Source organism: Stylophora pistillata, chromosome 8 (genome assembly GCF_964205215.1).
Source record: "Stylophora pistillata chromosome 8, jaStyPist1.2, whole genome shotgun sequence".
NCBI classification, from domain to species: domain Eukaryota; kingdom Metazoa; phylum Cnidaria; class Anthozoa; order Scleractinia; family Pocilloporidae; genus Stylophora; species Stylophora pistillata.
Window position 1 is genome coordinate 26,323,570 of NC_142526.1, and position 15,000 is coordinate 26,338,569.

The 15,000-nt window shown below is 40.8% G+C and overlaps 2 protein-coding genes across 4 annotated transcripts in view; one reads left to right on the top strand and one right to left on the bottom strand.

Annotated features, from left to right (window-relative positions):
- The window catches only part of LOC111337594 (transmembrane protein 121B-like), a 1,602-nt gene extending 508 nt beyond the window's left edge, over window positions 1-1,094 (top strand). Inside the window, exon 1 of the mRNA XM_022943931.2 lies at window positions 1-1,094. This exon is cut by the window's left edge and continues 508 nt beyond it. Coding sequence (XP_022799666.2) covers window positions 1-657 — 657 coding nt within the window. The 3' untranslated portion in view covers window positions 658-1,094.
- Window positions 1,095-1,257: 163 nt separating this feature from the next.
- Window positions 1,258-14,140, bottom strand: LOC111337593 (uncharacterized). Of its 3 annotated transcripts, none has more exons than XM_022943929.2 (13): window positions 13,403-14,137; window positions 12,473-12,511; window positions 10,170-10,322; window positions 9,500-9,706; window positions 8,783-8,821; window positions 8,582-8,703; window positions 8,013-8,138; window positions 7,073-7,597; window positions 5,104-5,577; window positions 4,177-4,396; window positions 3,141-3,470; window positions 2,424-2,676; window positions 1,258-1,697 (listed from the first exon to the last, which is right to left on the bottom strand). In XM_022943929.2, exons 1-13 carry the CDS (start codon window positions 13,889-13,891, stop codon window positions 1,534-1,536), a joined length of 3,141 nt encoding a protein of 1,046 aa, XP_022799664.2. In that variant the 5' UTR covers window positions 13,892-14,137; the 3' UTR covers window positions 1,258-1,533. The 3 variants fall into 3 exon arrangements, with proteins under 3 accessions (XP_022799664.2, XP_022799663.2, XP_022799665.2); XM_022943928.2 differs by having other exon boundaries at window positions 1,258-1,700; window positions 13,403-14,133; XM_022943930.2 differs by lacking the exon at window positions 2,424-2,676 and having other exon boundaries at window positions 1,564-1,700; window positions 13,403-14,140.
- Window positions 14,141-15,000: the final 860 nt, after the last annotated feature.

Sequence of the window (15,000 nt, forward strand, 5' to 3'; positions counted from 1 at the left end):
ATGAACTTGTGTCTAACACCAATGTTATTTCTGTTTCTCGTCTACGCGTATCACGATGCCAAATCACACTCGCGACGAAAATATTACCTGGAGAAAATGACGGCAGCTGTGACCCTTGATTTGTTCGACAGCGTGGAGATGCTAGAGTATCTTTTCGAGGAAGAAACAATCTCGGTCCCGCTGGAAAATTCCATCCTAGCTTTCTCTTGCATGAATGTTTTCCTTCCAACTTTTGCCTTATTTGAGCTAAAATTCAACAAGTTTCATGACAGTGGAGAAACTTCTCCGATCTCGTTTAAGTTTATCTATATTTGTACTTTTATGTTTTTTGTCAATGTTCCCTTTTTGGTTTTAAGGCTAATATTGTGGCATGGGTACAACTTAGATATATCGGTGTTGTTGGCGAAAAATGCTCTGGCGATTGTAATGGGAATTATTGAAATCATGGAGTTTTTTGGAGAGCAGAGACCGAGAAAGTGCAAACACTGTTTAAGGACCTTTGCTAAAGACTTTTTCAAGCCTCACATGAAACTTTGTTCGCCTGCTGAAAATATGGAAATGATTTCCTGTGACAAGGCAAGCAAGATGGACGAATCTAAAGATATTGCTCCAAATACGTGTGACATTTCTCCAAATTCAACAGAAACATACGTTTAATTCATATCCCAAACAAGGATAAAGGGTCCGATTTGTAAAACCAATAATGATCGAGAATTACGATTGAATATGAAATGACGTATGTCAAGACAACATTTACACACTGTCATTCAACACGCTAATACTTTGCTTAAATAATCTTGTAATCTCCAAGGCTCTCCTAGCGTGTTTAGTTAGTATCGTTTTCTGTGTTCTTTTGTTTTGCGTAGAAAGGTGTCATGCTGTGAAAGGATGATTTTTGACAAAGTGCCACGAAAACAAAAAAAGAATTTTAAAAGTAGACTGTTTTAGTAACTGCCGTTCCACTTTTCCCTGCGAGATAAGCGGCGCGATCACGTGTTGTATGCTGAGTTATTCGGGATTATTTAGCCGTCGCGTACCAGTGTGAACTTTGATTTTTACGCTTAAAGAAAACAAATTAAAAGGTTACTAAGGGCTCTACGGTAATGCACGGGGAACACTTTGAACCACCCAGAAATTTGGATATAAAAAAAATCGGTGTTAAACCTTATATACTTTTCCCGTGAGTGCTCAAGGCTTCGCTTGTAAGGACAAAACTGCTCCCTTCTCCAGAATTGATAAAACAGAAGCGCCATAAAATGAGAAAAATGTAAATTTTATGTCGATCATTTTTTCTTTGGACTATCTACTTAAATTGAATATGAGCGAAAAGAGCAAACTTGGGCGTCTTAGGCTCAGTAGAGATGGAAACCACCTGTAGACTCTACAGCCAACGTTGATGCTCCAGTGGATGACGGCAACTTGTTAAAAACTTAGACGCCTTTTCAATGATATGGACGCATAGTAATTCACAGTTTGAAGGGGAACAAATGTTAAACGGGGTGCTGTATTTGTAAAGAGGTAATGTATCCTCGGTTAATATCGCACGTTAAATTTCCTGAGAACTTTTAACACTTGGTCTTGAGACTTCCATTTTTCTCCAACTTCCTCCCAGATATCAGCACAGCCAGCTGATTTCTGACGCCTTTTGATTCTCCCATCAGCCGTCCTTGATTTCTTTCTTGCAGGGACATGCACTCCTACTGCGTATTTCAAGAGAACATCAAAAACTTCCTGTTAGTAAGCGTTTTAGAGGAAGTGAGAATGGACAAAGAGGAAAAGATGTGAATGAGCAGTCAGTACTTGAGGGGCAGATCCACAAGGTGAACGTCTTTGTGCCGGCAGCTTTTAGATTGAAATAAGAGGGAAGAGTTAATTTTTAAAGAGAGTGGGAGACCGTAGAACCTGGGTGAAACCCTCGGAGTAAGGACGAGACCAGGTCTGGGAATCAGAGCCGAGAAACAGAGACAAGCGTTCTCACATCATTACTAATGCCTGTCCTGCTCTTTGTGCTCTTTAAAATGCAAAAGCGCGACAAAAGACAATATGGATAACCCATTTGTAAAGAAGTCTACTTTGTCTTCAAAGTGACGTGGATGATCGAATGGTGAAAAAAATCAGAGCCCCCCCCCCCCTCCACCTTCTAAAATCCTCGCTAATAAAGAATCCTTCCTCTGTGAAATCTCTTGAACCCAACATAGAGAAAAAATCAGGGCCCCTATAATCCTCGTTGGTAGAGAATCCTCTCCCTGTAAAACCTCTCAAAAATAACATTAATGAAAAATAAAACAAAACGATCTCAACATTGTTTAAAACACTGTCATCGGCATGCATATGGCACATTTTGTAACCTACTTATTTTTTCAAATCAACCGAATGCACGAAAGAAAGAAACGGAATGTACGCAGCTGATATCTCAAGCTGACCTCTTCTGAAAGTGAACAGGGCGAGGGCTGCTTCATTTTTCACAATTCCCTCCTTGTATTGATGTAAAGCCATTATCAAGTTCATTCCTCCGTGAGCTAAAAACAATTGTTTTAAGGAAGCATCATTCCCCACAAGGATTCTTATAAACACAATTCCTAGCGCCTGAATAGCTTCGTCATCTTCGTTACCCCGAATGTACTCGATTACTTCAGCAAAGCACCCAAGCTTGGCTAATTTGAGACGCGTGTCAGCCTGAGGGAAAAGAAACGAATCGATAATGGATAGTAAAAAATAACAAATTTTAATGATTTTCTTTGTTTGTCATTGAAACTGGACTGATAGAACTTCTTAGGGACGGGTCATGTTTATCACCTGGGGGAGGGAGGATTGGTAGGTTTTGGGAGTGTCACTATAAAATTCACCTGACCCCGCCTAAGGCTCTGTATTATTCTAAAGATCCCCTTAATTGGCAGACAATTATCTATAGCCCCCCTCTATACTCTGTTCGCGTTTCCCCTGAAAACCATGTGTGTCCCCAAGTTCTCCGAGCCCTTTCCCCTCCCCAGGTGACAAATAGTGACTAGTCTCTAAAGAGAATGAGGAGCCCAATCAGGCATTTGCCCCCATAATCCAAAGCTCAGTCTAAGGGAACCGTATATATGCAGCCATTATAGTAAATTATCCAGAACGTAACTTTTCCACTGATGCTAAATTACCTCTCCGTTAACAACAGCTTCTCTCAAAACCATAAGCGTCGTCTTTCCCAGAGTAGACGGCGCTGGAGGCCGCAAGGAGTCTAGTAAATACCCTCCACAGTGCTGAATCACATGTCGAACACATGTAATTCCCAAATACTTCGATTTGTTCATGGCATTACGAACAGGAGCTGCTGAACTCGAAGACCTTTGACTAAGGGTGCTGCTGCGCGATGTTAAAGATGAAGGCCCCCTCGTGGTCCAGGCTTCTTTCGACGCTGGATGACCGGGAGATCCTGAGGAAGAGTATTTGCTGTGTTGGAGAAACCTTATGGTTTTCAACACATTAACCTGGTTGATGGGAAAAAGAATCACGTTATAAGGCAAAAAGAAATATTATAATATTCTATGAAAGATTAAGGCGGCTTCTAATGGTTACCTCCGAAATTTACGCACTTGCCTTCTTAACGGACCGGAAAACAGTCAAGAAATTACAAAAAGTGATGCCTTTATTCTAGGGCTTCTAATAAACGCAACAGAACTGATGAGTCGAAAGTTTGATACGTAGTACTATTAGTATTATTATCCAAATATGCTTCGTCGGTAGAGTACAAGTAACGCGCGAGACGAGCACAAATATCACGCGACATTTATACTCCAGAAATATCCGTGAAATTCGTCCGCACTGAAATAACAATTTGGCGTGTTGGATAAGTAAATCTCTTATCAAACGTTTTGTTTTGTAGTATCGCTGAGTATTTGTACTCGCTGTTTGTGTTTTGACGAGCCCATACAACTCGTAAAAATACTCAATGATATATACTACACAACAAAACTTCTATCAAGATATATGTGTATGTATATGTGTGTGTGTGTGCGTGTGTGTGTTTGTGTGTGCGTGTGTGTGCGTGTGTGTGCGTGTGCGTGTGTGTGTGTGTATGTGTGTGTGTATGTGTGTGTGTGCGTGTGTGTGTGTATGTGTGTGTGCGCGTGTGTGTGTAAATATAAGACAGAATAACTCTTCATGTAACAAAATTCATCATACTACCAGTTTTACCTGAATCTCGTAAATCCCACACATAATCCACGGCGCCAAACACGAGATAACCTTCGCATCAAGAAGACTTTGTTTGACGTAGTGTGTTGTCTCGCGCGAGTCTTGGGTACTAGTCATCTGAGTAGGAGTACTGGATCGTTCATGAACTGAAGAGGATTGTAAGCTCTTTGATGACGAGACGGAAGTAACACTGGCTTGAGATACTATGCGTGATAAAGATCTGACAATACATACAAAACCATCGTTAATGAATAAAACGTAAATCATTAGATTTGTGAAAACATTCTCAAGCCTGGCATTTCAAGATTCGCCGTGTTCCTTTTAGATGAGGATACCCTAAGGTCATTCCGTTTCTATCAAGTGGTTTTGGTGAAGAAAGGCAGTTACGTCACAGAAATTAAGGCAGTCTCACAGGAACAAGGCAATGACGCCAAAGTAATGAATGACGCGAACGATGAACCTCAGTAAGCATGAAAAGAGTGCATTGTGTTATGTTCTATTGTAAGACATAATATTGTCATTGTGCCTTTTTTTAACCGGAGCTACACACCAGAGAAACCACCCCTGAAGACCTGAAAAAAGGTGTTGGATAACCTAGACATCTAGGGGGAGTGCCTATACTCGATGCAAGATCACTTGATGTATGAAAACGGTAAAACTTAAAATGGTGCAGTTGTGAAAGCCTGTCTGCAAAACGTTCATCAAATCTACATTATACATTTGTTAACTGTACAAAAATTACACTGAGTGTTGAATATCAACTTCGTTTGCTTCGGTTTTGCCTCACAGAGCTCTGTGATTGATATGGGACGCCCGCACCTTTGTCTCGACCAATGAGATGCCAAACTAAATACCTAGGTTTTGGTTTTACAATTCTAAATGGAAAATTGTTCTATTTCTAAGACCACAGTTCAACGACGTACAAACCTTGAGCTTCCTCTTCGGATCATCCTACGACCTTTTGCTCCTTTTGAGATCTTCATGACGTTTTTCACCAGTATTGCAGACTTTTGAAATGAGATGTGTCTCTTTGTCGCTTTGGTTCGTGAACTATTCAAAATTTTCACGTCTTCTCTAGATGGGTCAAATTCGGGCGCTGTGGCTTTAGCAAACAAGCAAAGCAAATTCACTGCTTCTTTAACAAAATCAATCTCATTCTGTTCAAATCTAAAATCTGGATAGCTTTTGCAAGATTCTTTTCTTTTACTTGTACTCTCAAATATTAGCTCCGTCCGTGCGTGCTTCAGTGTTCTTGTGATTTCTCTCGGGGGAAGTGTCGAGGGGTCGATGTCATGAAAAGAGGGAGGATTCACTTTGAATAATCTGTCACTGAGGAACGCTAGCTCGTGAAGAAATTTTAGACCACCGTTTTGAATCATGTGCGCCACGAGGTTTAACCGTCTGCAACGAAAATGAAGAAGGATTTCTTAAAATGGCATTCAACTGTTCAAACAAGTATTAAAGGGGAGGAACTCACTGCGATGCGATAAAATTTACTGATAACCTACTAAGTTGATATGAATCAACTGACTGACTGACCGACTGACTGACCGACTGACTGACCGACCGACCGACTGACTGACTTGGATTGGCTAACTGTCTGAATGACTGACTGACTGACTGTCTGTCTGACGGACGATCAGTATCACGACCAATCAACGAACTGAGTTGGCGATCAATCAGCCTATTGAGTTACACTGCACTTCCCGGAAGTGCAGGCCCAACCTTGTTATATAACCAACTTCATTCCCAGGGTCTCTCATCTTCCCGTCCCCTCATCTTCTCTCGCTTCAGGGGGGGGGGGGGGGGGGAAGATGAGAGACCCTGGGAACGAGGTTGGTTACTTAACAACTAGATATAGATTAAAGTTCTGGGCCCTGTTGTTCAAAAGACAGGTGAAACTAACCTCTGGTTAGGCCTAACCGGAGGTTAAATTTCCTAACCGTGAGTTTGCTAACTCGCAGTTAACTCGCATTGTTCGAAGCGCGGTTAGAGGACAAGTTAGCTAACCTCGGGTTAATTTGGATATATCAACAAAGTTGAAATGGTAAATTGGCAACCGTAATGATTACAAAAGCTGACGTTTCGAGCGTTAGCCCTTCGTCGCTCCGACGAAGGGCTAACGCTCGAAACGTCAGCTTTTGTAATCATTACGGTGGCCAATTTACCATTTCAACTTTGTTGATATATCCAAATTATTTCGTTACTCCCACCGACGCAGCCCCAAACAGTTTCTTTCGAAACTATCAGCCTTTAACCTCGGGTTAAGCGCGTTTAACCCGCGGTTAGCATCCCATAATAAACTATTCGTACAATGTTGCCATCCTGCGATGGACTGGCATCCCATCCAGGGGGAGTTAAGCACCGGAGTTAAGCACCGTCGATTTCACGCTGAGTTCCGGCTCTAAATCTCCTTTCTCGTGGTCGCCTTCTGCGTAAATCGCAAAACAACAAGTCCGCCATCTTTATTCCTGATTTAACAGGAGTTTAACAATTTAACCCTTCTCGCACGGTGGATTAAATTTAACCCATCGCTTAACCCGAGGTTAGTGTTAACCTTCCGTTGAACAACGCAACTAACCTCCGCTTAAAATTTAACCCAGGGTTAGGCCGATTTAACCCTGGGTTTAGACTTAACTCTCTTTTGAACAACCGGGCCCAGGGATATATATAAACAGCAGTGGCGGGCTTTGAAAGGCCGACGACTCCAGAGCTGCTCTCATTTGCTAAAGCAAATAACCAAATGCCCGAAATGCAGATGTAGATTAAGGAAAATTAAAAAGAAGGCCGATGTTATTGAATGTAATAATAATTGTGTGAGGATGATATAATTATGATGACAATGATGATGTCGACGACATTTTGACGACACTATACCTATGCGAGTGATACGTACCTTTCTTCAACAGATTCATCCCCGCTTCGGTCATCCACTTCCTCGCTGATCAAAATCACATTTGACATAATCATCAAACAGTTAGTAAGCACTTGTAAACTTCTCAGATATTTTTCTTTTCCAGTAAAGTCATTCATCTTTCTCAGCCTTATTTGTCTGAGATCATTCGAATTACTTGTCCTCGATATAAACTGTCTCTCGGAGCCGCTACTCCAAAGTGCATCGCTATCGAATACAAGCGTTAGAAGAGAAGTTAACTCTGAAACAGTTGTTTGGGATTTGGAGCCTGAACCTCTGTCCGCCGAGATACCATGATTTGAAGTCCCTGGCAAATCAGACCACGACCGCCCCTGTAAGTTGTTCTCACTTGATGAAAACATCCCAGAGCTGTCCGAGTGCTGACTTAGATCATTCTGAGACGTAATTTTTCTAACAGAGACTTGGCTCAAAGCAGAGAATGCTGATGCCCTGTCCGGATTCTTGGATATGTTTCTGAGTGCTATGCTCGCCTGTTCCCTGACACGTCTGTTAAGAAGATAAAAAAAAAAACCGATCATTTTTAGCTGTTGCTGGTTAAGCTGCACATAGCAGCTGAACTCTTGCTAGTTCCTTTGTGATTTGTTCCTAATCGACACAAGACAACCACCCACGAGGACTTATTAGGATCTCTTGTCTCGTGTGTACATACTTTAAAAATCGAAATTTAGCCGCAGAAATGAAGGAAATATACTTTTGTATAATTAAGCTAAACATCGTAAGCCAGAATCAAAGCATTTTCACAAGTTAAGTTTGTTTTCATCTGCGTGTAAAGTCACTGGAAGGTTTTATCAACATAGTTAGACCGCCCTACACAGAAAATAAATCTCGATCGTGGTTCCATGAGCCACATTCAGAGAACTTTTCCAACTTTTAAGTGCTTCTCAATGCTTGGGACACTTACCTACACTGAGAACAGGTCACAGCCCACAGAAGATGTTCTACAACATTGTGGGACGCGATTACTATGAGGCCTTGTTTGTAAAATGCCAAAGTCGCTAAAAAACGTGCAGACTTCTGCTGTTGAAGACTAAAAGAGGAAAAACACAAGTTGGAGAAAGATCATGGTTTTCATCCCTTATTGAATGGAGAGCATTTATATTAGTTTTCATATAACCAAAGAAATAACAAAGGAAACGGTGAGAACTCAAAGTGGAAAAAGCGTTCAACAGCGCGAGAAAAAGTGAGAGACGAAATCGTAGTGAGTGTTAGTTTCGGATCTGAATGGTTGCGTTCTCTCGCGCGTAGAGCCGACTACTTAGCGTGTGTTTATTCTAAGTTTTCAACAGCTTCGTTTAATATTGCCCTTTCATCTTACTAAATGCTTTGTTTAATTTGATCTTGATCAAAAAGCGCTCTATCGTCGTGTTTACTTTTGTAATTGGATGTGTTGTGTTTAACTTGTACATCTTTACATCTATGACATGAACAAAACGTGTTCTCTGACAAAAGAATCAGAGAAGTAAGTCTCACCAAGAGCTGTACTGCAACAGGTTCGTGACACCTATGATGACGTCATCATACTCGGAGAGAAACGTCTCGACCGTAGAGCAATCATGGGAAATCAAGTTTGTCAGCACATCAATAACTAGGCCCTGCGGAAGACAGCGAATGCATCACTTTGAGGAAAACTTTTTGAAACGTATTCTGTCATCTACATGACACTAATTTTACCTGCAGTTCAGGATTCTCAGCATACATTGGTTGTGGATTCTAGGCAAGAAAAAAAACAACAAAACAGACTTATTGAAAGCGCTACAAAACTTAGCTTTAATTTTATATGTAAGCTACGCATCACTGAGGTTACTTAGTATTCTTCAAAGGCTGGATGATGCGCTTCCCTGGCGGATAACCCACCATGCAGTTTACCCGTGTCTGCAGAAAACATCACACAATGCACTGAAGATGGAAAGTTGTAGAGTGGACAGTTTTATAACATCCAAAGTGTCAAATTTTCTGCGATATTTTATCGCCCCTTGAAAATAAAAATATAATACAGTACAATACAATACAATACAATGTTCTTTATTTCGAGAGGGTAGATACATGATTAACCCAGTAAAGAGTTTTCTAACACATGGCCCTCTAATAAACCCACCCAACCCACCCCAGGGGAGGACATCCATCACACAGTAATCTCGTATGTGGGAAATTAACGTCTCCTACCCCAACCCTGCAGGAGACGGGACCTCCATTTATTCGTCCCTATCCGAGAAGACTAAAATATCTAACCATTTCTTGATGTTATAGAAAGACAGCAAATTCTTCTCAATTATTTTAAGACCCTGAGTGTTGGTCCGGCCGGGGCTCGAACCCTTGACCTCCCGCACAACAGTCCAGCGCTCTATCCATTGAGCTAACCGGGAGGCGGTAAATCAAAGGTTCACTTACCTTGCTCGGTAACAGCTGCGTAACCCCTTCGAGTCCATACTGAATGAGGATCTGTGCCATTTTGGGATGCGCAGAAAGATTCTTGATTGCTGTTAGGATCGTGTATTGTAAAGGATCCTGCGAGGAAAGCAATCCAAATAGTACTTCTGTTCCTGTTTTGGTCATCACATCCAACCAGAGTTCGACGTGTTCTGTCTTCTCGACTACCTGTGGTTGAGAAATAACATGCATTTTAGCCTGTTTTTCTGTGTCTAGACCTGTCTAGCGCTACTCCGTAACCCAGGAGTTTCACGCTTGTCATTTGAGATCAGTTACTCATCTGAGATCAGTTACTCATCTGAGATCAGTTACTCAAGAACACCCACTCATCCATGTGTAGCTTTTACGAGTTTCGAAAGTCGCCATTTCCGCTTGAAGCATCACGTTCAAAGCGTGTTAGTTTTAAAAATCTTATAAAAACATCAGGAGATTGCTTCGTGCGGGGAGATACTAACCACTGAAGAATCCAATAACCGTCCGATACAGCTTCCCGACCCACCCTTCGCGCTTCGCTTCAGTTTCATTCGTGCATAGTTCCCCTGTGGTCGTTGTAAAGCATTCGCCCTCAAAATATTTTAAAGCTAAAAAATGACAACCATAGAATCACATTTACAAGAGACGTGCGACAAACCTTATTCAGGCAAAACACCGCTTCCTTCTTTATGTCGTCATCTGCGCCCAAAAGCAGTAAATTTAATAGTTCCCCAAGCAGGCCTTTCTCCAAGAACTTTTTGGCATTCAAGGTACTTGTGCACAATTGACTTATCATTAACAAGACGCTTTCCTTAAACGAAAATTCAATAGCCCTTCAATAAAGCTTGAGAACATGGGAATGATGATGATGAAGATGAACTTTATTCAAGTATCAATTATAAAATAGCAGTAATAAAACCACTAAGTAAGGACACAACAAGATAATTTAGATAAAATAATAAATAACTAAATATTAATATACGATTAAATAGCATAAAATATACGAATAAATAGCATAAAATTTGTGGTCAGCAGAATTAGGCTAGGGGACGTTAAGACATGGGGGGGGGGGGGGAGGAATAGTCTGAGCCTAAATAAGATATAACTAAGAATCATGCACTGCAAAGACGTGGGGGGGGGGGAGGAATAGTCTGAGCCTAATTAAGATATAACTAAGAATCATGCACTGCAAACCAAGCAGCCCACACAGCCACCATCGTCCATTAACATTTTCAAATTCATTCCTCTAACTGCCCTCTTAAAACCCGCTAGTGAATTCAACGTCCTAATACGGGAAGGTAGCTTAGCCCATGGCACAGGTCCTAAATACCTAAGGGAATGCCTGCCATAATTAATAGAGTTAAATCTTGGAATAGTAAATTCTTTAACTCTTAAGTTATACACTGTGTGATTTGCTGAAAATAAATCTTGTATATAGCTTGGTGCTAGCTTAAATTTTACTTTATACATGATGGTCGCTATATCTTGCAATCTACGGTTCACTAGGGTGGGCAATTTAGCCCATTCTAACAACTGCCTAAAGTTAGCGTTCCAGTCACGGAAAACTTCCCTAAGACCCCTCTCCTGGACATGCTCCAGTTTTCTTGCATCACTTCCCCTACAAAAGTGCCATACAGTACTGCAGTAAGTCAAATAGGGCAAGACTGCAGCCTTATACAGCTGCAGCTTAGCAATGGTTGGTATCAAGTTGCGCAACCTTATCATTACTCCCACTCTCTGACTAGCTTTTTTGCAAATCTCACTTATGTGGACATTAAAGGTCAATTGAGAATCAATGCGTACACCTAATAATTTAATGTTCTGATAGTGGGAAACTCTATTACCGTCTATGTCAATACTGATATTGGCATGAATCATGTCTTTCTAGCTGGTGCAGCTAACCATATGCTGTAAATAATCTAGCCCACGTCCAAAGTGGCCCACTAAACCACATTTTTCCTTTCTTCTAATGTTAATAACCATCTCGCGATTTTGATTAATGTCACTGCTCCTCAATTCCGACAATGCTAATCCATCACGGCCTACGATGGACCAACATTGAGCGGTGTTGTCCCCTTTTCCGTTAAAAGATTTCTGTGGTTGATAGCTGATACCCATGTTAATCTCCTACGAGTTTACTCTTCATCACCAGATCAATTCCTTCATTCCCGTTACTTATCTGTATTGAAATGACTACGAGAAGAGATGATCACGCATGATTCGGCTGAGAAGTTTTAATAGACGTCAAATATGCCTGAAAACCAACAATTAATGCAACTGCGTTTGCATGCAAGGAAACTAAACACTGACATCAAGAGTAAAGTGAGAGAGAATGGAGATTACTTTGATATTATTGCAGATATAGGCAAAATTAAGTTTCTTCCATTTATTTCTTAAACCAAATTTGGCGAAAGACGAAAAATGTCTACATAAAGGAAACTTCTAAAATTCTAACATGTGCCTCGGTTTGGGGTCCTCTCTCCCTTGAACAGAATTAATAGAGGGTTCCCTCTATTAACTCTGCCTTGAAGCAGTTCAGAACTTGGTTAATTGGGAATTGGGAGGTGTTAATTACCATGAATAATTAGTGGCCTAGCTCTAGCTTGTGAACAAAGAACGTGACGTCAAAATGTTATCAGCCATAATACTCCCTGGTATAATTTCTTGATCCTCTTAATTTTCTTAAAGCCGACACAATGAGGTTTGGCATGGACAATGTAAGACTCACATTTAGGCCTCAATGTAAGTTAAGTATACTATTAGCTCCAAAACAAAGCAAACAACCCATCATGCTTTCTTCTCGCAAACGTTAACATGTAGCTACCCCTGCATTACGTGATGAGCAGCGATCTCACTATCAAATAACCTTTATTTAATCTAAATTCCGCGTTAACAGTTGGACCTCATTGACATGGTGTCGGTTGATAAATTTGATTCAATCGTAAGAACTGGTAGACCTACCTTAAGTCCAGAATCATCCGCATTCAGCAATTTCAAGACCTAAGCGGGTCAAATAATTCGTTTAATTAGCTTACTATTGACCAATAACAATTATGCATTCTTAAAACAATGCCAATCTTACCCTCCTCGAGGGTCTTAAACTAATCGTAAAATAGCAATTATCTATTATCCATATTTCTTAGCTTTGTTATCCTTCGAGAGTAAGCTAAATCAGGCAAACTTCTACAACAGAGGTGCACTAAGCAATTATCTTTCCTTCTTCGATCAAAGTTACGGGAACTGTGAACCATGCATAGTTCGACTCTAACAAGAGTAAATTTGCCACCGTAAGATTCGCCGATATCTTTTGGGTTTTTGTGCAGTCCAGGCGATCCTAGTTGCTATGGCGTTAATCATGCCTTGCTTAATAACATATTGAATGCTGTTGTTAAGTCATTTGAGAAGGAAATACAGTATCAAAATTCAGCTAGAAGCCTTTGTAAGTCAGATACCCGTCGCAATGTTCCCTGTAGGTAGACATCACAAAACACATGCCTATATTTCAAATTTAATAGAGCCTTACTCTATCTCGTCTTAAAAAAAATAAATACGAAGATAGCTTATTTTACCGCGACCCTTTTCAGTGTTGAACAAAAGTGACATGGTATGACGAAAGTAAAACGCGCCTACAAGAACTCAAGATAGAACTCTTACTAATACCTTAACTTTCATACGAACTGTGCGCTGTGCATGAAACACGAATGGTACGACGGTGCTGTGCATGAAATTTATGATGGCTTGTGAAAATATTTGACAAGCCTTAACGCATCAGAGCCAACAGAATTACGAGGTGGCACAAGTATTTAGTCCAATTGACACATTATCAGACAAACGTCTGAGGGAATGAAAACGGATTAACACCGCTTCGATATGAGTAAAGTCAGATCATACCTGCACCACTTGATCATCTGTTAAAATTTTACTCCCTTGCAATCCTCTTACGATGTTTCTGAAAGCCTTTGACGATTCTTTTCTGGGACCTTCGCAGTATTTTAAAAGTAATACCATCAGTTCATTAAATTCGATTTCTTCTACGTCGTCTTCATGGTCTCTCAAAGCCTTTTCGTGATCATTCTGAGCTTCCTCGCATATACATAGGTAATTTCTTTCAGGAACTTCGACTTTTTGCTTAGGCAACACAACTTTAACAGTGACGATTTTTTCCTTTGGCGGCTTAACAGATGAGAGAGTTTGCCGCTTATCAGTGGAAGACCCAATTTTCGGTTGTATATCTTGAGACGCTTTCCTGTCATTGTTCCACTTACGCGTTTCAACCTTTAGTTGAGGGATTCGTCCACGAATCTCGGCCCAGTCGGGCGGACTTAAACATTTTGTGCCGACTACTTCCAAATGTTTGAAGTTCCACGGTGTAAGAGACATCTTTGATCGATGAAAGGCACAAGTTCATGGCAACCACATTGCTCATAAGTCAAACAATATTGTGTGTATTTTTCCGCTGTGATCGAATTCCTTGTAGTAGATTGCATGACCAATAACTAATTGTGTTCGTCATTTCCTCTTAATCTTTAGCAAGAGAGTGTCACTCAATGACTACAAGTAAGGCAAACACGATACTTAAAATATCAACAAACTTGCAAATAAAGGTCAAACCACTGTTCAATAGCGCGTTATGTTCATAGCGGAGTTCATTTGAATCACAATAGACAAAATCGCTCGCGCAAATAATTAGGCGTGAGATCAGAATGAAAGGCGAAGGAGAATGTGACGTAGGGGGCTGAGTAAGGGCTGCTGGTTAAGTACCACTTACTTCAAACTCACGTTTTTTTGTTCAACTTGCCACCCCGGCCTAAAGGAAAAATATTAGTAAATTTTCGTATAACAGCGAGGAGAGTATTGGAGACAAGTTGTTTCGAATTGACAAAGGTTTAAGTTTTGAAATTTCCAGAATGTAGTCGAACTGAAATAGTTCGCCGTGTTCGCGTGTGAACGAGTCACCTAGCTACGAAATAGTCTGATACTCCAACAGAGATACACAACCTCACCTTGACTTCAAGAACGTATGAAAAGTAGAGCCACCACCGGTCGCTTTCATCCGCGGATCGGTTAACAATGTTAAGTTAAAAACTTAAGAAAGCGATTTCTCCAGTATAGCATGCTAAAGCAGTAACCCACTAGACACTTAGACCAATTGAGCTGCGTTGCTGTTTGTGGAAGTTTTCAGCATCTAAGCCTCGGAGAGAAGGGGTCTAAAGTATCACTCCTCGTTTTCGCAGCTCCACAACTTTTTAAATGTGAATGTCTAATCTGCAAACGGCAATACAGCAATTTAAAACTTCAAATCGAGCGCCCGAAAAAAACGCCGTTTTTGTAAGCTATTCACCAATTTTCGCGATTTGTGTTGCTCCCCAGTCTGTTACATTTTCCCCTGTGTTGCCCATTACCTTTCTGCCTCGTGACGAATGCTCGTGCACTGACTATCAAATACCACCATAATACTTTAACTATTCGTGGTACGGTCTCACCTATGT

Excerpts from the sequence above, each read along its gene's own strand:
- LOC111337593 (XM_022943928.2), bottom strand. The coding sequence starts at position 13,891 with ATGTCTCTTACACCGTGGAACTTCAAACATTTGGAAGTAGTCGGCACA. Across the intron at positions 8,822-9,499 it reads CGCAGCTGTTACCGAGCAAG|AATCCACAACCAATGTATGC; the intron begins GTAAGTGAACCT and ends TTTCTTGCCTAG. Across the intron at positions 8,139-8,581 it reads CTGTTGCAGTACAGCTCTTG|TCTTCAACAGCAGAAGTCTG; the intron begins GTGAGACTTACT and ends TTCCTCTTTTAG.